Source organism: Dromiciops gliroides, chromosome 4 (genome assembly GCF_019393635.1).
Source record: "Dromiciops gliroides isolate mDroGli1 chromosome 4, mDroGli1.pri, whole genome shotgun sequence".
NCBI classification, from domain to species: Eukaryota; Metazoa; Chordata; class Mammalia; order Microbiotheria; family Microbiotheriidae; genus Dromiciops; species Dromiciops gliroides.
The window spans coordinates 398,707,212-398,733,719 of NC_057864.1; the positions used below are offsets into that span (position 1 = coordinate 398,707,212).

Here is a 26,508-nt window from a genome sequence, read left to right on the forward strand (position 1 = left end):
TTGGAATGGCAAAAATGTGTAATTGACAATTCAGGACAGGTTATTTCCTTTTTAAAGTTTTGTTGGGTAATGATAACTCCTTAGGACAAGATTCTTAGTTGAGGGTCCACTGCCCCCACCCCCACCCCAAGAATCTGTCAGACTAAAGTCAGAAAAAGCATACATCTTTATTTTTAACTATCCTGTGCTTTTCTTTGTAATCTTGTGTCTTTTATTCTATGCATTTAAAAACATTCCCAGAAAAGGTCCAAGACGCATAAAAAGGTTAAGAAGTCCTGTCTTAGGGTAAAAGAAGTATGTAAATATAAAGATAGAACCTTATTTACTCAGTCTTAACTTTCAAAATGTTACTTTCCCAACAGTCTCATCTTTGTACGTGAACTCCTTAAGCCAGGGTATCTTAGGGTAGCAAAACCCTAAACAAATGCCATCTTTTAAATAATGGCCGTTGAAATAAAGACCTTAAAGAGGAGAGGCTTTCTAGGGAGGGATGCGGCAGAACTGAGTGTAGCCTTATCCATCAGGTTGTTGTTCTTCCCAGAAAGTATTATGAACCAAATTTTACTAGGCAGAAGAACCGTGCCATGTGCACCTTGTCAAAGCTGCGTGTAGTCTTGAGTGCCCCAATTCATAAAATTTGCGGGTTTAATTAGCAGGAAATTAATAAATAGCCTGGGATTCTTGGGTAAGGTATGCTTATAGAGAAACTTGCCTGAGAAAAAGACAGTGCTTGGCTGTCTGGTGCTGTTCTCTCCCTCGATATGCTGCTGTGGCCCACATTGCTGTTTTGAGCTTTCTGGCAACTGAAAGGAAAATGCTTAAGGTCCAAATCTTTGGAGATGAGAATCCTGGTTCATTTTTGTATGTCTGGCAGTACACAGACCTCACGGTGGAACCAATGTGGCCAAGAGACAAAAGCCAGGGTTCACAGTGGAGGGAGGTGGTTATCATCAGCTCTTAATTACTCTAAGTCAAAGCCCAACTCGTGGGCCTTTCTTTTCTCACTCTGAAATGGGAGTGTCTCTGAGTGGGCTCTGTTTTTTTCAGCGTGGTTGTGAGAGGAAAGGTGAGGATAATTAATCAGTACTTTGGGAACAATTTTCAGGAAGGTCATTTTGGTAAAGAGGCTCGTTACCTGAATTAAGTCAAAGAGTGGGGTTAAATTAAAGGACGGTGCTCTCCAAGATATCTGCCATCTCTAGAGTTTATGCGATGGAAAAGAATCATTGTGTGGACCTACCTTATGAATGTGTCGATGAAAGAAAGTATCTTCATTTTGGAGGAAAGGAGTATGGACACAATGAATTTGTGGCTTTTTAAAATCCATGTAGCTTGTCCTGATTATACATGAAAAATAGCTCTTTTTTGGGGAGCAGTAGGAGGTGATATCTGAATAACAAAATCTTTCTAAGGGACACTATAACTGGCCCTACTAACGTTGCAAAATATTCAGCCATTAAGAGGTAAAATTGAGGGAGGGAGTGTGTGGTTGTTGGTTGTGGTTTTTTTTTTCTTCAGATTCTCGATAATCTCATAACAAATGCCACAGAATATTACAGTAGGGTTCTTAAATAAAGAATCAGTTTTTCATTCTACAAACCCTCAGTCTTAGATCCTCACCACTATCTTCTTCTGTAGTTATATTCCCCAAGGTTCTAAATGTCATTGATGTATGTAAGAACTTTAATTCTTCCCTTACAATGTCTATTTTGCACTCCCCTCCGACTATATTTTCTCTTCCCTCCTAAAGCTCGTTATACCGCTCCGCTCCACTCCACACCAACAGATGTTTTTACTAAGAAGATTGAGCTGTCAAGTCATTAACTCCTTTATTTTCCCTACTCCACATTCACAAAATTCTTCCAAGTATTTATCCATCCTCTTTTCCCTCATTCTTGTTTCTAAGGAAGTGATGGCCCTTTTACTTCTCTACCAGTGTCCTTTCCATTCCTCACTTCTGGGGCTATCGATAGTTCCTTTTTTTGTTTCTCATCTTCAGTTTCTTCCTATGTACAGACTCCCTCTCCCCCCCCCCACCTAAAAAATGTGCTCCAATCTACCCTAGCCAAAAAAAATAAAAATAAAAATTCTACCCTGCCATCCTCTCAAAGTACTATCCTAGGTCTTTCCTCTTTCAAACCCCAGCCTTTTAGAAGAAAGTTCTTTGCTTACTACCTTTATTTCTTTACCTACACTATCTGTTAATCCAACCTCTGGACCAGAATTCTCTCTCCAAGTTTTTTTTTTTCTTTTCTCTTCCTCAGCCACTTCCATGATACCTGATGAATAGACATTTACTTGAATTCAAGTAAATTCTCAAACTAGATTCTGGGGCTTGGGACTGGAAAGTCTGACTAGGCATTAGGAGACAGGTGATAAATATTTCTGCCAAGAAGATTAAGGATTCATTAGGCAGGTAGGAGAATGATGAGAGAGCAGTGTCACAGGGAGGAAGGATGGCATGAAAGAGTGGGTGTGAGAGTAGGAGTCAACCAGTCAGAAATTTTTAAAAAAACAAAGAATGTCTTTTTCTTGAAAAAAATAAATATTTGTTATATGGAATAGCTTTCTGGGAGGGGTGGTATACTAGGAGAAAAATCTGTAGATATAAAAATAATAACTATGAAAAAAAACTTTTCTTTTTTAAGTCACAATGGATTGAGAACTGTCAGAGAGCCATCACGTTCTGTAATGGCTAAAGTTAGGCTTCCTCTCCTTGTAACTTGGCCCATAGCTGAGCTGACAGCACAGATTATTGTAGGTAACCAAACACCAGGAAAAAAGAGAACAGTCATTTTGATTTTTTGTGTTTCTAATGCATCCACTCTTTTCAAGATTATTAGAAGAATTTTTGTTTTGTTGTTTGTTGTTTTAAATTCTTTGCTTTAGAATCAAAACTTAACTCATCCCTTAACAGCTGGAGCTCTTCAGGTTGCTCCATCTTCAGTTTTAGAAGCAGAAGCCCGTGGATGAAAGCAACAGCTAGCAATTCTGTTACCAGTTTAAACTAGGAAATACCTTCTATCTACCTCAACTCATTCATGATGTGATAGGAATCAATGAAACCTCTCTTTCTTATGTTGTGTTGTAATAACGTTAGGTGATACTCTTCAACTTAGGTAGTATTACATGTTATATAATTTTTAGCAAGACAACATCGCCATTTAATTCCTCCAAGAAAGCAGCTAACATTATAGGCCCCCAAAATGTGGCCAGTAATGAGAGAACTGTGGGACTGAGCACTCATATAGGACAAATTGCAACATCTGAAAGCCAAATGGAAGCAACTGCTATTTAACTCATATTTCTTTCTAGTGTATTTCCATGGGTGAAGGTGGACTGGTTTAAAAGGGGAAAGTGTTAGAGTATACATTATTTAATGCTAATTTATAATTTGAAGTCAGAAGCTCTTCCTTTTTTCCTCTTTGTCTTTGGCCTAATGGCAACCACTACCACTTCACTTTTACACAGGGCTTGATTTCCAGCCAGAGCAACTAGCTTGTCAAGAATAATATGTTATTTTGCCACCAAGGTTGCTAATCTCGTGGTTGTTATGGGCATACTAATGGATTAGTCACACAGAAAATTGGCTGGAAGTTGCCGTTCAGTTGTTGTGTGTTTTCACCCTCTTCTCCCAAAACTAGATTTCAAGTCATCTAGGATAATTGACTAAATTCTCCTATGAGTTCGTGTTGAAGACTCTTCACAGAGTTAAGCACTTTGGAAATCTGCCCCGTTCCAATATGTGTATAAAATTAGTTGGCTTTTGACAAGAAGATTTAAAATATGTCATACAATATAAGGTCATACAATGAATGTCATACTGTGTGTGTGTGTGTGTGTGTATTGGGCATTAGTGGGCATATACACACACACATGTGGATGGATAGATAAAACGATCAATCTTGGAACAAACATGGCAGATACTAGGACTGTTGGTGATCTTGAGTTCTTGATTACTATTAGATTTAAATGAGGGGGGGCAGCTAGGTGGTGCAGTGGGTAAAGCACCGACCCTGGATTCAGGAGTACCTGAGTTCAAATCTAGCCTCAGACACGTGATACTACCAGCTGTGTGACCCTGGGACAAGTCCCTTAACCCCATTGCCTCCACCCCCCCCCAAAAAAAAAACAAAAAGATTTAAATGATGATGATCAGTTACCCTTACTTTCAGTGCTAAACTTATTTAATTTGTTGATAGGCACTCTCATTTGAGTGAGAGTCAGTTGTGAATTAATATATATACTGTGATCTATGAAAAAACTAAATATGTGAACCAGCAACTGTGTTTGGCATGTTTTCCAGCAAAACATACTTGAATATAATTTACATGCATAATTTTCATCCCCTCTCCTCTCTGTCTCCTCCTCCCTTTCTTTCCCTCCCTCCTCACTTCCTCTCTGTCCCTCCTCCCATGGGTTTAATTATTATCTCTGTGTTCTCAATTCACAATCTCTATTTATCCAGCCCCAATCTCTCAATTCTGAATCACCAGTTGCCTATTAGTATCCCAGAGATTTTTCAAACTTAATATTTCTAAAACAAAACTCATTATGTTTGCCCTCTAATGCCCCACTATTTTCTTAAACTCTATGTCTCTCAAAAGCAGACTCTATTTGTTTATCTTCCAGCTTCATTGTACTTTTTGCTCCCTGCTCCCACTACTCCCCCTCCCATTCTGCTACCTGCCAATAGGTTCTCCCCTTTCTCATATTTGACTGTCCTTCTCCATTTTTTTTAGCCTTTGTAGTCCCGTCCCTATGCTTAGCATGCACTGCCTGCTGACCTCAGCTTCATAGACAGCCCCTCCCCCTTCCTTCAATATACACCCCAAGCATCACTTTGATACCAAAAAAACTTTGAGAAAGTTTCCCAGCCCCAACTGTTAGTGCCTGTCCTCCTTCACTCTGTTGTATTTTTTTGTATACCGTTCTCTCATATTCTGTGCATACCTGTATATGTACTTGGTTCTCCCCTTAGAATGTAAGCTACCTAAGAGTAAGGATTTTTGTTTTTTCTCTTTATCCCAATACCTAGCCCATACTAGGCACTTAATAAATGCTTGTTTATTGATGATTGATATATTCTCATGTATGGTATTTTTGGAGAATCTGCAAAAATTCATTAGAATGGAGCTTCTATCTTTGTTATAAAAGCATTTTTCTCCTCCCCACCTGTTCTAAAGGTTGGTTTGTTTTGCTCTTCACTTTGCTTCTCCAACCCAGTTCCCCTCCCTACTCACCATCCAATCAGTTGTTAAATCTTTGTTCTACTTTATTTCTCAGTTCACAGTTGCCACCCTCTTTCGGGTCTTTATCATCTCTCATGTGAACTATCATCATCAAACATCAACAAGCATTTCTAAGGGTTTACTATGTACAGGTATTGTGCTAAGTATTTTACAATTATCTTATTTATTTGATCTTCATCAAAACCCTGGGAGGTTATTGTTGTTGTCCAGGTTTGTGTCTGACCTCTTTGTGACCTCATTGAGGTTTTCTTGGCAGAGATTCTGGAGTGGTTGCTATTTCTTTCTCCAGCTCATTTGACAGATAGGAAACTGAGGGAAACAGACTTAAGTGGCTTGCTAGGGTCACACAGCTAGTGTCTTGAAGCCAGATTTGAATACTTGAAGATGAGTCTCTCTGATGCAAATCCACCGTACCACCAGCTCCTAGAATTCATTTAGTTACCAAAATATATTTGCAGAAGCCCCTCTTCCCCATTGTTGGAGGGAGGGATTGCCTACTCTTCCAAAATTTTAAGACTTTAACATCTTCATTTAGAAAGAGAAAAAAAAATTGTATTTGTACTTTAGTTTATCTAGTTTTATCCATTTTATTTTCCTTTAAAATACAAATATTTGCAAACATGCTTATAATACATTCTATAGATTTTTAGACTGATATCTTCATCTGATAAATGTCAATGTCAGTGGAAAATCACTCTTTCCTTGCTGCCTTCACATTGAAACCATAGGAAATGGTCATTTAAAAATTGCTGTTCATTCCTTTCCTCATCAGCGCTATGTCCTTTGACGGCAGATGAATGTGTGCTGTTTTAGGTAGCTCCTATGTGGGTGAAGAGAAAGCCCATAAAAAAAATTATGTGTATGTGTGTTTGGACCAAGAAAGGGAGAGAAGTCAGGAAATGCATTTACAGAAACATACTCCTGAATTTACTCTCATTATAATAACCCATTTGGTGTCATGGCGTGACAGATTATAAACACTTACATCCAGTCTCAACTCAAAGACAGATTTAAATAAAGTACTTCTGGCTATTGTTGCAGGTCAGTGTGTTTTAAATACACAAACCCCCAAATCATGCTTTTGACATTTAAAAGAGGAGAAAATATTGTCATTCTGTAGACCTGGCACGATAAGCATAGGGCAATTTGGTCAGTACACTGTGATTTGTGAGTGCAGCCTAACACAGTCATTTTCACAGTGTGCAACAGTAGCTACCTTAGCAATGTGTCAGCATAACAACAACAAAATTCTTTTAAAATGTTTACCCCAATTACCCCCCTGAGATACTTCCATGCATTTACTGCAACAGCCATTGTAGGTTAAGGTTAGTAGAATCAGGGCAGCAGTAATTTACTAGCAAAAACTATATAGACCTAAAGAAACCCACTGGAAATGAAAACCCAATACTCACAACCCAAAGGGTCAAACTACAGCATATGCGACTGTTGAAAGAGCATATTGTGTTTTGGGAGAGTACTTTTTTGGTTTGTTGGTTGGCTTTTTGATGGGGGAGGAGAGGTGTTTGTTTTGCTTTTCTTTCACCCCCCCCCCCCATTCCCTTTTCCTAGTCTTACCTCAGTCATACCTTTGATTCCTAATGAAAAAAAAAATAAACTTTGATCTACTCGGACTTTCTTTGTCTTCGTTTTGCAGGATTTTGTTGCTATAGTTAGAAAGAGATTTTAGTCAACCCTACAGATGAATCACATCTTTAAACTAGATTATGTATGATAAAGTCAAGTTAGCCTTCTAAAAGGTGGAATGAAAGAAGAAACTTTTCATCTTGAGGCACATAAATCAACCATTGGTGCAATGATCATAAGGCCCTGAAGTGTTCAGTTATTCACAGAGGTCATGTTTTCTTCCATAAAATAATTTGCTCCCAATTTCTAAAACTCACCAGATTATACTATATGGTTGTCCCCTTTTGTTTTCCATTGTGCCCCGCTTTTGCTTCTTTACATTTGCCAAAAACTTTTTGGCAAACTCCTCTAAAGCTATATTTATGAGTATATTTAGTGATAGTTGTCAATTGGTATTTTTCTGTTTTCTGAGGAGGGGAATTATTTCCTCCTATGTACCTAAGAATCATCCAAACCAAAGGACAAACCTCATTCCTGAAAAAAGGTTGACATGGATCTAATAAATGTTTTTTGCTTTTACTCCCCATCCCTGCCCTACCTCCTTTATTCAATACTTTAAAATGCTTTCTTGTTGATTCCACTGTGAGGTAAAGAGTTCAATGCTCTGGATGTTCCCAAAACCACTTTCCTTGTCGTTATATAGTATAGTCTTCCATTTCTAGGGGATGACCCACTTGAGGGGTCACTGAAGGGGACAAAGCCTTCTACAACTGTAGCCTTCAGGGGCAGCTAGTGGCACAGTGGATAAAGCACTGGCCTTGGATTCAGGAGGACCTGAGTTCAAATCCAGCTCAGGACACTTGACACTGGCTGTGTGACCCTGGGCAAGTCACTTAATCCCATTGCCCCCACAAAATAAAAAGACAGACACAAACAACTGTAGCCTTCAGTTGATGCTTACTGCAGTCTCACAACTGGTACACACCCAAAAAGACCACCAAAAATGTTTTTCTTTTATTAATTTTGGATCTAATTTAATGACTAAAAATTCTTCTTTTATCCTGGTATTTATTTCCTTTAAAAATATCAAAATATGTTAAACTACTACAATGGAAAACTGCAATTAATAAGTGTAAGTGATTTTTAATATCATTATTTGGTAGCAGAATGTGTCAACAGTTCACCCCCCCCCCCAAAAAAAAAATAGAACTGACCATGCATTGGATAACATGGTAGCATAAATTTCTTCTCTTGTCGCAGGGAGATTAAGACTCTTTCCCCCCCCCCCTTTTCTCTTCCACCTTCCTCTCCTTTTATTAAGTTGTAAATCTTAACGAAATTCTTCAATAACAAAACAAAAGGCAAAAGAATGGGAAGATATCCATAGGAGTCTGACTTGTGATGTACTGTGGTATTTGAAAAAGAAAAGAGACAGTAAGAGTTGAGCCTTGGGAGAAGGCTCTTCAACTTTGGGAGATTGGTCAAATAAAGAAGTATAAGCTAAAGTTCAATCATATGGTGACAGTGGACCAAATATGGGATAAACCATTGTAAGGGCCAAAGTTATATGGGAGAGTTAATTGGGTGAGTCACCCCATAATATTGGGGTTCAGAAATAATGAGGACCCTCTAGGTCCAAAGTTTCTTCCCCTTCCAAACTGCCTTTTTTTAGTTATTTCTCCCAGGCTAATAAGAAAGGAGATTAACAGCCTCTTTTCCATAAACAAACCAGGTTTTATTAATGGATAAAATTTTCAACAAAGTTGAAGTTAATAAAGGCCAGGGACAAGGAAATAGGGAAGAGAAAAAAACGGATAATAGCTCCCCGCTCATAGCGAAGACTGACTCCAAACCTCAAACTGGCTTCTAGTTCAGAGTAGCTCGAAGAGCTGGCCTCAATTCCACTCACTACCTGGGTTTCAATGTGAGTCAGCTGTGCCATCCCTCTCCGGTCCGCTCTTGAAGCTCACCAAAGGGGCCAGACTTCTCTGAGCAAGGTTCCCCTTTTCTACTTTTTTCTCTCCCTCCCCCAAAAGGGAGATCCTTCAAGAGAGTGGTCCCCTGCTGACATCAGCAGTACAGGTCACTCAGGGCCTCCAGGTGTGGCCTCCAGTTATCCCAAGTAGGTACTTAGTTTCTCATGCTCACCCAATTCAAACAATACTAAATCAATCACGGTTGGGCCCCCTGGGTATCTGCCAAATTCCATTATTTTATCATTCCTTTTAGCAGTGAACAAATCCATGTATGAAATGCCCACCTAGACCAACACACATAGGAAGACCAGATCTTGCTGTTTTATTTAGCCTGATCTTGTAGGCAGCTTCCTTTCTTTACAATGCTGGTGATGAAGCACCTTTTTAGTCTATACACTGGTAGCTTCCATCTTTCGAGCACTTCAACATAGGGAAACTACTTACATAAAACACTGGGGTAGGCAAGACAAGTGGTGATCTTCCCAGTTAGGAATGGACCCCACCTACCCGCTTCTAGAAATAGTATAGAGTATAATGGCATGGAAGATGTTTTGGAAACGCTCGAGGATCAACCTTCCTATTTTACAAACTTGGGACAAATATTTCATCCTAACTAATAGCTAACGTAATTACTATATTAGATGATAAATGGGTATTATATATTATCTAAGATATAATTGGCACTGGTGCCAAACTGGATTGGCTCCGCCTCTCTGTTTGGATTCCACCAATGTCACAGAGAGGGAAAACCTGCTGCATGGGCAACAGCTTGTTTTCCAATTGATCCACCCGGCCAGCGCCCTGGAGAGGACACTCCAGCTATTCCTCATGGGGTAGTGACAACACGGAGATGCGGCAGTTTATAGGTTATAAGTCACTCAGGAGCTGTGCCTCCCTTATTCGGACTGCTACGGCCACACTGTGGCCTGTGGCTCTTCAAGGCACTGATCCATGGTAGTCCAAGACTGGTGGAGGCCTACAGAATTCTATATTTATAGATCTATATGTATGTAATCATACATATATCTATCTATGAACATATAATTTACTTACAGGTTGATAAATATCTAATTGAGATTACATGTTTATATTCTATAATTATATAATTTTACATATTGTTATATAATTGGATCCTCAAAACAACCCTATGAGGTTGGTTGTATTCCCATTTTACAGATAAGAAATTCTTAAGGTGCTTGCTTTCAAGGGTATTCTGTTTTTAACTATGGGATATAAACTCAGGTCTTTTGGCTCTCAGTTCGTTGTTCTTTAGAATTTATTGTTCACTACCTGCACTTACTATAATCACACTTTTTATAAATAAGGCAGCTGAGGCCTAGAGAAGTTAAAGTGACTCATCCAAGGTCATACAAGTGGTTAAATGTCCTCTACTTTAATTGAGGTCTCCACTTCTGCAGGACTTTTCCTCATCCTGTCCCTACCCTCCGGAGATGCTGGTGTTAAATCTTCAACCAGAATCTAGCCCCTTCCTTGGAAGCTCAACACTTGAGCTACTATTAACAACATAATTCAATTACTTTATGGATTAAAAAGAATTTTACAGGTAGCCTGGGAACGTAACCCTTATTTATGCATTATCTTTGTAGGGGAAATGTGTCCCAAGTTTCCAACAACTAATTTACAAATGAACTTTTGGAACACACTCCATTCCTAAATTGAGGACTGCATGTACACCATTCATTTCCCTAAGAAAAACTGGAAGTAAATCCTAAAGCATACCATTTGTTTTATTTTATGACAGCTGCTTAAATAGCATATCAACCTTCTTTGAATAAAAACATCAGAGAAGCAAACCAATATTGTTGAGCTAACTCCAAAAACCAAACATGATGATTCTCTGACCTTAAGTGTATATAAGTGTTCGGCAGCTGCTGTGAAACATATTTATAAGTGTTTAGTGACCTGGAGGTTAATCAAAATGAGGTTGGTGATCTCAGCTCAGTTCCTAATGGACTATAGTTTGTATTATTCCACTGATTCAGCACAGTTTGTCACAGTCAGGCAGTCTTTAATCAAAGAAGCTTATCAATGGAATTGAGAGGGAAAGAAGTCAGACTGACTCATTTCTTCCCAAACCCCTCCCTAAGCATTCTTCCCTCAGCTCCCTAACATCATCATTCTTGGTCATCACTAAGGATTAGTTAGTAACAAGACTGATTTTTACAATCTTTTGAAAAATAAAATGATATTCAGAAGGTTTGCAAAATTGCAAACTTAAAAATACATAGCAAAACCCTCATTTTCCAAAATTTCACTCATGTCATGCGGGGGGGGGGGGGGTGTTTGGTTGGTTTTGCAACAAATGGATCTACATCAGTTCAACTTTTATCACAACCTAGACCATGTAAATGCTTAGCTAAAATTAAGGGCAGGCATAAGAGCGCAGATACTGGCTTTTAAAGCCCTAGTTTTTCCTGATGGCTTTCGATAGCATTTTTTTAAATTGTTTGCTTATACAGGACAGAGAGATAGCAATGACTATCCTCATCTTCATTTTTGTGGTCTGATTTTTGAAGATTTGTCACATCAGCTCTATTCACGAGATAAAACAGCACTAACCAAAACTTTGAAAAGTTTTTTTATAAAAGATACAATATTTACATAAGAAAAACTTAACTTTTACACTAGAACCTTTGAAAGGTGTTGCCACATGGCCATCATCTTCTTTTTGCTTTGTAATTTTCCTAAGAGAGTTGTACCACTGTGCAATTTAAAATTCTTTTCCCCCCACATCTCATGATAAGCAGTCAGAGAAACGGACACTCTGTGATGGCATCTCCTTCATATCAAAGAATACCCTTTGCCTTTTTACACAGAAAGAGAAGCTTGTCTTCCACACAGCAAAGGACAAAACTAACTTTTTAAGGGGGGAGCAGAGACAGAACAAGGTTGGTACATTGGAAGAAACTTTAGAACAGTACCGTGGAACTGCTCTTTTCAAGAAATTTATAGAGTAGCAGAAAACAAATATAAAAAACCCCATTTCCTAAATTATAATCTGCTCAAAAATGCTGAAAAAATCAAATGTTTTACTAAATAATTTTTAAATTGTGAAGTTAAATCATCAGGAATTTATTTTTGAAAAGACAAAAAAGTTACTTTGGAATGTCCTTGTATATTACATGTGAAAATCTGGAAGCATTATGGCAAATAAGAACATGGTAGAACCAGGTCAAATGAGTTAATTTCTCAAATTTGAGGAGGGGCAATACTTTTAGGAGGCTACTCAGTAGTTGTAATAAAGATCAGATGGGTCTGTCTTGGTTTTTAATGGAACTTTGTTTTGCTTTTGGACATTTTTCTTCTGATTTTGCATCTCCCCTGTCCTTATTTTTCTCCTCTCTATTCTCTAATTCTGAACATCCTGAAACACTTAATAACTGACACTTAAAGATTCCATAGCTATTTTATCCTCAACAACCTTGTGAGGTAGTTATTAATGCAAGTAATAGTGTATTCATTTTATAGATAAGGAAATTAAGATAGGTAGAAAATTAAGTAATTGTACCTGGAGTTAGATAGCTAGTATATTTTGCAACCTGGATTTGAACTCGGATCTTCTGACTCTAAGAACCACACTCTTTCTTAAAATTTATCTATTTATTTATGTCACCCATATGAAGAAATCTTATCTAAAATTATTAAATACTTTATAAAACTTACTTGTTGCCAGTAGATTTCCTTCCCCCCACACACATACCCCTCTTCTTCGTCCCTACTGCAAGAAAATAGAGGTAAAAATTGCTGTTCTTGTTTCTGCAGTAGGTGAGTTATCATGGATAACCACAGTGTTCATCTTCTCTATTGTATTTGTTAAGGCATGTGATGTCAACATGCATGTGTCTGTGCTTTCTCTTTCATAGGCAAGGCAGTTTTCCTGGCATGAATCAAAGTGGACTAATGGGTTCCAGCTCCCCTTACAGCCAGCCCATGAACAACAGTTCCAGCTTGATGAACCCACAAGCCCCTCCTTACAGCATGACCCCCAACATGGTGAATAGTTCAACAGGTAATAATATGCAACAGTATGTATTATTATTGAAGGTAGTACTTCCCTTTTGGAAACTCTCAATATTTCATTAAAAAAAAAAAAACCCAGAATTTGCCTTTCTAGGTTTCACCAACATGTGTTTAAAAAAAAAAAGACATAAGAAATGGGATCTTGTAGTGACTTGACGAAGACTCTGATTTTCTGCTTTCTGGAAATCTGAACTATGGACGTACATCTGGGAAACAAACAGTACCTTTTTACCTTTTCAAAACCAGTGGGTCCAAATTTTAACTAAAGTTTCACAACTTACTTGTTCTTTTTTGTTTTTGTTTTTATTTGTAAGTATGTTCATGTCTTTCAGCTAGGACAGGACATCAGGAACTACACAGATAGACTTTCTAAGTTCTTTTTGTCTTTGACAAAATTAGATTGTTGCAGAAACTTATGGTAGACTCCATAATAAGACCCATGCTTATGCTGTATATCATGTAGGAGAATACATTTCAGAATTAGGTTTCTTAATAGTTATTGAAGAACTGGACGATGAGGAAAATTTTATTTTGTGTGTGTGTGTGTGTGTGTGTATGTATGTATTTGGGAAACACCTTTTAAAAGACACAAAGGCAGACAATTCAGTAAGTACTATTTATAGTTTATCACAATTGAAAAAATTATTTGTATTTTTAAAAATTATACATTTTTTGGGGGCAGCTAGGTGGCGCAGTGGATAGAGCACCGGCCCTGGAGTCAGGAGTACCTGAGTTCAAATCCGGCCTCAGACACTTAACACTTACTAGCTGTGTGACCCTGGGCAAGTCACTTAACCCCAATTGCCTCACCAAAAAAAAAAAATTATATATTTTTTCATTATCCTCTATTCAACCTATCTGAACTACTAACTGCTGAATTCTAATAAGGTCATATCCCATTAATATTTTGCAGTTAAGCGAAATGTGGAGTTGCTAAGCTGTTTAGCAAAAACTCTACAAACTCTTAATGCATCTGACATTGTAAAACCCTTGCCTTCCACCACCCCGTGATTACTACCTACAGATAAAGAACATTTCTTTTCTAGATATATGATGGTTCACTGCATTTCAAGTGAAACTTATTATTAACTATATTTTGTACTTTGGAAGATCATATTGTTGGATGGGATTACTCTCCTTTTAGGTGACAGATTCTCACTTAACCTGTTGTTAATTTCATTGTGGTTTTGTAATAGGTCCAAGAAAAACATGGTGGAATGAAAGGTTGAGGTCTCTTGGAATTCACATTCTTTTACACCTTGCCTTCCAGGCCTTTGCTGTTAGCCTTACAGTAAAGGAGAGAGAGTGGACAGTGAACTCCCAACATGGTATCGCACCTAAAGTTTTGAGCTCTTATTTTCAAAGGTCTAGTTTAGTTGTGTTTTTGTTTTTGTTTTTGCAGGGCAATGAGGGTTAAGTGACTTGCCCAGGGTCACACAACTAGTAAGTGTCAAGTGTTTGAGGCTGGATTTGAATTCAGATCCCCCTGAATCCAGGGCCAGTGCTTTATCCACTGTGCCAGCTAACTGGCCCCTACTTTTTTTTTTTTAAATAACATTTTATGTTATTTAACTTATGTTATTTATGTTATGCTAACTCAAAAGAGTTCCAAATTCTATCCCTCTCTCATTTCCCCCCTCCCTATTTTCCCCCTTCCCTGAGATGGTAAGCAATCAGATATAGGTTATACATGTGCAATTATGTAAAACATTACCATATTAGTCATTTTATATAAAAAGACTCAAGTAAAAAAAAGGAAAGGGAAAAATAGCTTGCTTCAGTCTGTGTTCAATCAATATCAGTTCTTTCTCTGGAGGTGGATAGTATGCTTAATCATTAGTCCTTTGGGATTATCTTGGGTCATTGTATTGCTGAGAGTAGTTAAATCATTCACAGTTGCTCGTAGAACAGTAATGCTGTCACTGTGAACAATGTTCTCCTGGTTCTGCTCACATCACTATACAACAGTTCATATAATTCTTTCCAGGTTTTTCTGAAATCATCCTGCTTGTCATTTCTCATAGCACAATAATATTCCATTACAATGATACATCACAGCTTGTTTAGTCATTCCCCAATTGATGGACATTCCTTCGATTTCCAATTCTTAGCCACCACAAAGTTGCTATAGATATTTTTGTACAATTTTTTTTTCCTTTTCTCTTTGTCACATTTTATTGTTAACTGTTTCTCTCCATCCTGTTCCCTTCCCCATGATATTTACTCTTTTATATATCTTCTTTCACCCTATCCCTCCTCAATAGGGATTTGCTTCAGACTGCTCCCTCCTCCAATGTGCCCTCCCTTCTTTCACTCTTCCCTCCTTATCCCCTCCCCCCGCTACTTTCCTGCAGCATTAGATAGATTACTCCACCCAACTGAGTGTGTAAGTTATTCCTTCCTTGAGCCAACTCTGATGAGTTTAAGGCAATTCTGCTGAGTGTAAGGCTCATTCACTGCCCTTGATGTGTGTAAGGTGCAGGCTCATCAGAGCTAACTACCACAGCAAAGTTTTGCTTCCTGGTTAATTAGCAAGTTGGCCTGGGGTTATCTTTGGACTAGAGAACAGGCCAGGCTAGTGAAGAACCTGCCCCTCCTTAAATCGTACCACCTTAGGCCCCCTGAAGCTTAGGACAGTACATCCTGGAAGTAGTGCTGCACTCTAAGAAGGAGGTAAAAATCAAGTAAAAGACAGGCAAGATGAGCAAACAGAGAAAGATGTGGGCCATAGAAAGTTTCTTTAGTGACAAGGAAGATCGAGGTGCACCCTCAGAAGATGATACCAACATTAGGGCTCCTACATCCGAAGCTTCCGAGAAAAATGTGAATTGGTCTCAGGCCATAGAAGCACTCAGAAAGGACTTTGAAGATAAAGTTAGAGAGGTAGAGGGAAAAGTAAGAGAAGTAGAGGAAAAAATGGAAAGAGAAATGAGAGTGATGAAGGAGGGTCATAAAAAAAAAAGTCAACAGCTTGAAAAGCCAAATTGGCCAAATGGAAAAAGAGGTACAAAAACTCTCTGAAGAAAATCATTGCTTAAAAATTAGGATTGAGCAAATAGAAGCTAATGACTTTATGAGAAATCAAGACACAATAAAGCAAATCCAAATTGAAAAAAAAATAAAAGGTAATGTGAAATATCTCCTTGGAAAAACAGCTGAACTGGAAAATAGATCCAGGAGAGATCATTTGAAAATTATTGGACTATCTGAAAACAGTGATCAAGGAAAGAGCTTAGACATCATCTTCCAGGAAGTTGTCAGGGAAAATTGCCCTGATATTCTAGAAATATAAGTGAAATAGAAATTGAAAGAATTCACCAATCACCTCCTGAAAGAGATCCCAAAATGAAAACTCCTAGGAATATTATAGTCAAATTTTAAAGCTCCCAGGTCAAGGAGAAAATATTGCAAGCAGCCAGAAAGAAATAATTCAAGTACTGTGGAGCCCCAGTCAGGATAGCACAAGATCTAGCAGCTTCTACATTAAAGGATCGGAGGGCATGGAATATGATATTCCAGAGAGCAAAGGAATTGGGATTACAACCAAGAATCACTTATCCCGCAAAACTTGTGTATAATCTTTCAGGGGAAAAAATGGGACTTCAATGAAAAAGAGTACTTTCAGGTATTCACAATGAAAAGACCTGAACTAAATAGAAATTTGACTTTCAAATACAAAACCCTGGAGAAGCATAAAAAGGTAAACAGGAAAAAGAAATTAAGAGGGATGTTAAAAGATTAAACTCCTTACATTCCTACATGGGAAGATGATGCGTCTAACTCATAAGAAATTTCTCAGTATTAGGGCAGATAAAAATAAATTTAGACAGAGGGCACAGGTGGGAATTGATTATGAAGGGATGATAACTGTAAAGCATTTTTTTTATCTTTTTTTTTTGGGGGGTGGTCAGAGTTGGGTGACATGCCCAGGGTTGAGCAATGGGTGAGTGTCTTCTGTCTGGGGCCAGATTTGGGCTCAAGTTCTCCTGGGTCCAGGGTGGGTGCTTTGTCCACTGTGTCACCTAGCTGCCCCTTGATGACATCTTTAGGCTAAAATTGTGGAATGATAGGATTGCACTGGGGGAGGGGGAAGGGAGAGGTAGAATGGGGTGAAATCCCACATGAAAGAAACAGGAAAGGGCTTATGGAGTCAGGGGAGAGATGGGGGAGGAGTGGGGGAGTTGTGGTATTACTGAGTGATTTCTTTAAATGTTTTCTCTTAGTAGGAATGAAAGAATGAAACTGCCTGGCCAAAACAAAAGTGTTAGGTTTGGGGTTTTTTTAAATAAATAAATAGGCCTTTCTTAATGTTAAACAGGAGGCCATTTGTTTGTCCCAGAAACATACTTTTACATTTGAGATGGAAAGTGAAAAGCTATTGAGCAGTGGCCCATTAGGAAAAGGTTTACTTTCCCCCTACTAGTGCTGTCCCAGGTAATGTTGTAGTTGGGTTTTGTCGTTATATGTTTTGTCTGCCTTGCCGAAATAAAATTACTTCTGAGCGTTGAAACTGCACTATAAATTCTGATGCACTATTAGCAGTAGTCATTTTCCCCCTTTTTTCTTTGGCCCCCAGAGCCGCAAAAATAACCCACAACAAACAGATGGCACAGTGCCCTGCCTAAGAAGATTTATGTATTCCTAAGGAATAACCAGTTTAAAGGAAGATTCACAGAGAGGAGTGTTTTGGGGTTTTTTTTGTTTTTTTTCTCCTGTTCAGATAATTCAGCCATTCGTTATTTCATACAGAGGAAATCTGTTCAATGCAAGGCCATTTTTCCTCCCAGTCTTTTGTATGGGGTAGTCATACACTTTTTATTGCGTTGTGCATCTTGAAATATTGGATTTTTAATAATTTAAACATTTATCACAAAAATTTTGCCTGCCCATTGGTCCAATTTTGTTCCAGCTTTATTAATTCAAAGGCTACCTGACGGAAAACAGAGTAATTATAAGATTTACTGGGAGTATTACGTGTTTAACATTTCCTGTGTATCTCAATATACATTATTGGATGTGGACTGTGTTGAAAGATCTGAGATAGAACAGAAAGGATTAAAAAATAAACTTGGAACATTTCACTATAATTGTAAGTTTTGATTAAGAAACATACATAAATTTTGTTAATAGGGGACAGGAATTAATTCTTCCAGTCCCAAAATGGCAGAGAGTAGGACATAAGTCTCTTTACCCAAAGGCACAAGGAGATGGGCTGCCGATGGTATCCGTAAAGCAGTTCCTTTTTCTTTCTTTCTTTTTTTTCTTTTTTCTTTTTTTTTTTAGTGAGGCAATTGGGGTTAAGTGACTTGCCCAGGGTCACACAGCTAGTAAGTGTTAAGTGTCTGAGGCCAGATTTGAACTCAGGTACTCCTGACTCCAGGGCCGGTGCTCTATCCACTGCGCCACCTAGCTGCCCCCAAGCAGTTCCTTTTTCAAAAGGTGCAGTTGAGAAAAGGAAAGTGGACCCAAATAACAACCCGGACCAGATGTAGGATTTTCCCGGATAGTGGCTTAGTTGACTGACGCTGCAGCCATTTCTTTGCTTAGTTAAAACAGTGTGACAGTTAACACTAACGTGCTTTTGATAGTGTACAGGGCAAAAAAAAAAAAAACCAAAAAACAAAACCCAACCTCTTGTGTAGTGACAAATTGTTACAGGCTTCAGTGAGCAAGTAATTATTTAAATAGAGTCAGTGTGAGTACAAATGTGACAACTATTTCTTCACTTATAATGCCGGGGGAGAAGGATGGTAAGCAGTAGGGATTTTTTTCCCCCAATAAAGGAGGTATTTTTACCATTTGGGGGGAAAGCCATAATTGTTAATAGTCAAGACAAAATTGCAAGTCCTTCGAATCTTGTTAAATACAACCTTGTATAGTACTTATATTGATTGCTTTCTGTTTATTTGTGTTTCTTTTAAAGTGTTCATTAATTGGAGTCTTGTCTGAATATAAGCTATCATCTTAAATTAAGTTCTATCTGAATTCCACACAATGTAGTTCCATCTGTGGTTAAACGCTTGCCACTCCAAAAGTCACCACTTATACCTAGCAGAGCACACTTTCCTCTTGCTAAATTACCTATAGTAAATAAACAATACCATAGTCACATGCCTCTGTAAGCTGAGCCATCTTCTGGTGTGGAACCACTTACTCAAGCCTTTCAGTGCCCTGACCCTCAGCACTTACCAAAGCACTTTTCAGATCTAAACATGACTTAAAATGTTGAATGACTCAAGTCACCCTCTGTTAGAAAAACTCAAGCTCAGTCCTGTTGTCATATCATCTGTCTCAGTAGGTTTTCTGCAGTCACGACCGCTAGCTTTGCACACCCCGAGACCCTTCTCCTTTTCTGCTACTTATCATGTCCTTTGAAATAAGAGAAGAAGAGTCTGTCAGTAGGACATGAATCTCTTGGAGATGCATAATGATTTTCATCTTCAGGCTGTCAAGTATCTCTTGTAAGGGATGATGGTGGTCGCCAGAATATTTCCAAGTAGTTTGATATCTCACCCCCCCCTTCAAAAAAAAAGAAAGAAAGAAAGAAAAGGTACTTGATGAAAAATGAACTTCAGTAAGAAGGTAAACCACTTGATTAAACATAGGGATGAAACCTCTTACCCCAAGGGGAAAATAAATGTGCTGATACATGGAGTATGTTAGTGCAGGAAAAAAAAGAAAGAGGCTTTTTCTAGTGCCTGCTGATCCAGTGAGAGAGAAATTTTTCTCCAGGGCTATCCTTGCTTCCTTTGTAAGCAGTACGTTAGCTTTAGACAATGTTACTTTATATTTGCCACATATAAAAATAGACGAGAGGTATATACACACAAAGACAGGCCCTTTCTACGTTTTCAAAAAGTAGGAATAAAATATTTTTGCAGAGTATGGTAGATTGTATTATTGTCCATGAAAAGAAAAGAATGGTCTGTGGATTTCTGGGCCTGTTTCTCCATCTTTAGGGAATGCTATTGTAGCCTTGAGGGGAAATCAAGGGAGCTGGGAAGGATTGAATGTTTAGCTTCAGTTTTACTCATGTCTTATATTCTTTATGGTCTTTTTAAATATATTAAATCCAGTGTGGAATAGCTACTTTAGGACCTTGACCCACACTTTCTTTATGAAATCATCCTAGCTCTTAAATTTCAGTAGCAAAGCCAGAGGCTAGTACTTGAAACCCAGTCACTGAATGCATACAGCACTTTTTTGCAGTCACAAAATTTTACTGCCCTTTTTTATGCATGCACTTTACATACTGGATTACTTGTGTCGATAGTATAAAGGGGACGGTGCCTTGATTTAGCACACCTTTATAATGGTGGTGGTCTTTCTCTTCTGGGAAAGGGGAGAAACAGTTTCCCTGGAGAACCATTGCCCTAGGAACCTAAAGGATGTTTGCGGTGATTCATTGAGAATTCTGGTAAGAAGTCACGAATAAGCATTTTCAGTAGAAAGCACTTATAGAATCCACAGTAAGGAAAGCTCATGCTATCCATTTCACAAAAATACAATTTACGTTTCCAGGCAGGTGTACTAATTATGAGATGTTACTCAAAATTAAATACTATTCTAGTTCATCCTTCTCAAGGTAAGAAATCAAGGCAGGCAGCTCAGAAGGTTTCTCTGTTTTGATGCCTATTAGTTTATCATTATAAGAATAGTCAAAGGTAAAGAAAACCTGGGAAAACTCAAACTAGAGCAGATGTTTTAATTAATAATCTATGCTTATAGAAATTGTTTTATGTCAATACAATTTACTATATAGACATAATTTATGGCAGATACTGACATGTTTCAAGCTTTATAATTGTTTGATGTTGAAAGAATTAGGTTATAACCTGAGAAAAACTGGACTTGTAGAAGGAAATGCCTCCATGACCTTAACTCCTTGTAAAAGTCTGGAATTAAATTTACTGCCCTTTATATGATTTCCATTCAGCGAATAAGTAGCAAGGCCACCTTTTACAGTATACTTGGCCATATATAAGCCTCTCAGCCTGCATAGTCACCCTGCTTTCTTCTTCCTCCCACAAGAAAGGGTGTTTCTTTAATGCACAGACTTAACTAATTCATATCCTGCTAGACCCCCCAGAGATAGTTTCCGAAGGATAAAAATGCACAAAAGCGATCCACTGCTCAGAACAGCCAGGCTTCTTGGTGTAATATCACTCAGCTGCTTTTTTGAGGTTTCACACACATTCACAAAAATAACAGCATTTTTAGCTGATCCCAATAGATTTTCCTCTGCAGCTGCATCACTTGAAAAAGCTTTTTGTTCTAGTTCTTAAAGTCTAAGTATTGAAAGTAATTTGGAAGGGGGGAAAAAAAAGAAAAATATCTCAATTATGATTTGTGTGTGTTGTGATGACTTTAAGGACTGACTGGGCTGCAAATGGGCTTTGGAAAAGAAGCCCGCAGAGCCATGGCAAATAGAGGCCGTTCAGAGCTGAATATTGAACATGCCGTTGTAAACCCTCGTGACACGTGGCTGGGTAGGTTTTTTGGCAGACCTATGGTCTCAACCTGCAGTGATGCTAAAGATATTAGCAAATTAGCACCAGAAAGCTTGCCAACTTATTCACCAGAGTCCTGCTCACTCTCTCACTGCTGTAATTAAAACTAATTATTTTCTAAAACATAGTAATACATGAATATGTGCAATAATCATTTTGTAGTGGGCAATCTGTGAAGTAGTTTAAGGTTTGTTTTTTTGTTTTTGTTTTTGTTTTGTTTTGTTTTTCTTTTTTGGCACATTGTACTGTATGTGTGCTGCCTGGCTAGGGCCAGCCTGGCCTTTTGCAGAGTATGAAATGGGTCCTGTGCATTCATATTCAAATTTCTTTCCTATTTTAAGTAGGAGGGTGTTTTTTTTTTCCCCCGATTTCAACCATTTGTAAATTTCATCCCTCCATCTCCTTTCCTCTTATTATTCTCATGGCTTCCTCATTCTTATTTTCCCCTTTCACACATCTGCTTTGGTAGTCTCCTAGATATCCCAGTAGCAACCCAGTGTTGTGCAGCTGGTTTTCACAGTGGGGTGCTAGAGGGATTCAGCTGCTATTCCCCAGACACCTATACTGCTTCACTGTTTGGTCCCACTTGTTTCCTTTTTAAAGAAAATAAAACAATAAATCCACATTTTAACCTAGAAATATCAGTTTGTATTTGCATCTCATCTGTTGGTACCACACAGTTCTGAGGGGAATCAGTAACATCCGCGAAAGGGTAAAGTCTAGGTGGATATTAGTGAGTTATTGGTAGAGGGTTATTGCCTGTAACATATATTTTGAGCCTTACATTAGTCTGAGTCTGAACCTGTGTCACTGGTCTCTTGGGAAATAGACGGGGAGTGGAAAGCCAAGTATCAATTGGACTACGAGCCATGTTGCAAAAAAAAAAATCTTTTTTTTTTTCTTTAAAAAAACATCACTTGTGTTTGTTCCTTAATTTTAACCAAGATTAAGCAGTACAACCATATCGAAGTGGAATTATTATGGAATGTGACAATACGGTAGTTAATCTTACTAAATAACATTTTCTCTTTTTTGTACAGCAAATAACCACTTTTACTCCCTCTTCTTTCAACACCCTTTTCCCCCTCAACTGAGAACAAATTTAAAACAAAACCCATTATGAATATGTATAGTCAAGCAAAACAAATTTCTACATCCCCCCCCCCCCCAAAAAAATAGAGATACATATATCTCACACTTCACTTTGAGTCCTTCACTTCTCTGTCAGGAGGTATAGATAGCATCATTAGTCTTCTGGAATTGTGGTCAGTCATTACGCTAATCAGTCTTTTAGTCTTTCAAAGTTGTTTTTATGTGGTAGTTCATTTTAAAATCTTCCATTCCCCAAGTATGTAATATCCATATTCTCTCCAGCATTTTACTAGTTTAAGAAAATCTTAGTTTAGCATTTTGTTTGGTGTCCAACTATGCCCTACTCTTTTTGTTACTGTTATGGCTGTGATAGAAATGGATGGATGGATGGATGGATGGATGGATGGATGGATGGATGGATGGATGGATGGATAACAATAGATATGATGATAGGTTACAATAGACAGATTGATATGATAATGATAGATATAATTTGGTCTTTAGCATGCAAAGACAATACCTTATTCTTTTCTTGTAAAGGATTGCCAGAATCTAGAGTACTATTTTCATTTCAAGGATACATATTTTCCAAGGTTACATATTTTTTACTTCTTCAAGGGAAAAATCGCGTGCCCCATCCTTCACTTCACAGCATGCATTAGCAGGCAGCACTGGCAAACCATATGTATAATCCTAAACTTTTTCTCCTGTTTTCGATTAGCATCTATGGGTCTTGCAGATATGATGTCACCTGGTGAGTCCAAATTGCCCGTGCCTCTCAAAACAGATGGTAAAGAAGAAGGCACTCCTCAGGCTGAGAGCAAGTCAAAGGTATTTCCTTCCTCTTGTGCACGTGGTGTTGGTTTGGCCGAGCAGGAGGCTGCTGTGTTGTCCTTCCTTCTCTGGATCTGGCCTTCCCCTTTTAGTTTCCTTTTGATTTCTTTCTCTCCCGCATGTCTTTTCCATTTGTGTGCAACCTTTTTGTTTGTTTTCTACTTTTTTTTTTCATGGTGTGGATCTGAAAGTTACTAGTTCTCATGGCATTTAACTCATGGGGGAGGAGGGAACAGGGAGCAAAGCAGAAGAAGACATGCTTGGGAGTTTGGGGGTGGGGGAAAGAAGGGATCTTGCCTGGTTTCGAACTCGCAACCATTTTTCTCTGCCTTTAGTTTATAGCTTCTTGTTTTGGCCGCCTCAGCAGCAACAACATACTTAATATTTTGCTTTCCCACCTTATTTAATAAATAAGGTGAACAGCTTTTTTTTTCTTTCTTTCATAAGGGGAAACCCATGCTTAGCATTCCATGTTAGCTTGAAGTAAGCATGGTGGCTTAGTGGACCTTATCCAAGCATCCAGCAAACTTACCAAGTTATACTAATTAAGAATGTTGTTTTAATACCTTTATATGTGTCTGTGTCTGTGTCTGTATATGTCTCTCTTTATATATACATATTATATATAAAAATTGGTCACTCTGTTTTACTGGATGTATTTTTTGTTATTTTAAATAAAGTTTGCCCTGCCTTTGTCATATTTTTTTTTTATTCCTCTACCACAGGATAGCTACAGCTCTCAGGGTATTTCTCAGCCCCCAACCCCAGGCAACCTTCCAGTCCCTTCCCCAATGTCCCCAAGCTCTGCTAGCATCTCCTCATTTCATGGAGATGAAAGTGATAGCATTAGCAGCCCAGGCTGGCCAAAGACTCCATCAAGCCCTGTAAGTGGCTCTGGTTTTTGTTTTGGTTTTTTGGGGATTTTTGGTAATTAATTCTATTTTAATGCTTGCTTGTTTGTTTGTTTTATTTTTTTTTAATTATTGTACTTATCCATTAAAGGATTATATTTATTTATAATATATTGTTAATAAACAAATAAGTTTATGTGCATCATAGAAGTTTGAATTCTGATAGTTAAGTAGCTGTTATAAGGAGGCAAGCATTCTTCTCGTGATTCACCTCTGTTACAAAGCATGCTGAATGTGTTTATAAGGAGAATCCATTTTTGTTACTGGGTCCAAACTCCTTCACACAAGTGACTTCATTAAATGTTCGGTTCATTGTGCACTTAGAGAAGGTTTTTTAAATGAGGTGTTTCTTCTGTTATCGGAGAACTAATAGCAGCCATGGTGTAAATTACAAGCTCGGCATCTGAACTAAGTCTTTTATGGGCAGTTCAGCCTCTGAAACATCTTATTTCCAAATTGCCTATCTGAAAATGCAAATATTACAATCTTGGGGCACAGTTTAGCATAATATCGGTTGTGCATTGTTTCAATCCATTTGTCTGAAATGAACAAAAAGGCTGGGGAAAAGTTAATGCATGTGTATTTTTAGAATGCTACTTTTTAGATGAATAATGTTTACGTACATTAGAATCAGGTTAGGTAGAAAAATTTGTATCCTGCACAGCAATGCAAATACCCTTGAAATTAAGCAGTGGTTGCCTCATGAAATACAAAGAACATAAATGTTAATGTAAGTTCAAGAGATTTTTTTTTTTTAGTTTAAATATTCATTTGGTCATAGGTCTAGGACATTTTTTTTCTCAATAGAAAAATTAATTTTGTGCCCTTTTCTAAAGGAATAATAGTTCTGTTAAAACATTTTATTTTATATTCAGATGAAGAATAAAAAGTACTTTAAAAAACCTTTAACATGCAATTACCTTATAAAGAAGTCTTAATTAACACCCTCACTTTTGTATGAAGAGCCCAGCTCCTGAAGAGCAACTTGGAGATGATGAAGAATCTAACTATGGTTTCTGGCAATCTAGTCAAAACCCAGAATGGAGGCTGCTATTAATAATCCCATTAACTAATTTAAACTGAGCTGAAGGTTAAAGGAGTTGGTTGTTCCAGAATGTTTATAGAATTCACATGAAGCTTCCACATAACCAGTGTTTTCCTTTTTAGAGGAGAGAGGAGATGGCCACACTTCTGGTCACCTTGTCCACAGAGACACATTTTGTTTCCCAAACAACAGAGGAAAAAAAATGGTTTTTTAAACCTCCTAGGGAAAACTAAGAGGAAGGAAGAGTGCACCTCCTTAATTTTGATGTCTTTGTGTTATTTGCTTTGAGTCTCAGAAGGCAGCCGACATTGTGTTTTGTTTTTCCATCTTCTCCCCTGTCCTTATTATTTTAGAATCAACAAAACTGTAAACTTTCAAATAGAATTTATACTTTATTTTTAAGAAATTGACCCAAGGTATGAAATCAAGAAGCGCAAGATGATAGCCTTATAGGCCAAGTAATTAATAGAATATACATAGATAGATCTATCTATTCATTATTAACCAGCGCTCCCTTAAATGGTAAGATTAATGTACTGTTACTTAATAGTTATACTCTTCCTGTACCAGGAATACCTGAGTGGAACTGAATTAAGAACCACAATTTTATCCTGCAATTTAAGACTACCAAATGATTGCTTGATAAAACAGCTTGTATTTATAGAGTGCTTTCTTTTTGCTTTTTCAAAGCACATTTACCTATATTATTCACACCCACACCACAAATTGTTAGTTTATAAAGGTTTATAAGAGAGTTGCTGGCCCTGGCAGTAGATAAAAAGACCTGAGAAGTAATGCTCAATAGTGAAGCTAGGTGAGAGTGAGTACTCTGCACCGAGAAAATGCCACTCTTTTGAATGAGATGTTAATTTAAGAAGAGTACCAAAGTAGATTATAAATGAAGTGCAAAGAATTATCTCTATTATCAAATAATTGCAAATGTATGCAATTCATTAATTCTTCAACTGCAGGCTCTGACCAGCATCTCTTGTTTCCAGTTGCCTTCCAACACCCCTTAATCTAAATGGAGGATTGAAAATGTAACAAGTGTCAAGCTATTTAATGCAATGTTACATAATTAAGGCATATTCTAAAAATGAAAATTTTACATTCACACACGAATACATACACATACACCCCCCCCCAAAAAAAAAAACCAAAGGATCCCATTTGGTAAAGAATACTGAAATGTAAGTTTTTAGAAGGTGTTTAAAGAGTTGCAGACATAATTTAATTATGCTTATATTCCCCCTCTCCCCACAA

General features: G+C 37.8%; 1 protein-coding gene across 1 annotated transcript in view; it reads left to right on the forward strand.

Moving 5' to 3' along the window:
* Window positions 1–26,508, forward strand: part of ARID1B (AT-rich interaction domain 1B) — a 581,815-nt gene that overhangs the window by 519,641 nt on the left and 35,666 nt on the right. The window contains 3 exon segments of the mRNA XM_044001940.1: window positions 12,697–12,842; window positions 23,177–23,286; window positions 24,015–24,173. Of these exon segments, the coding sequence (XP_043857875.1) occupies window positions 12,697–12,842; window positions 23,177–23,286; window positions 24,015–24,173 (415 nt within the window).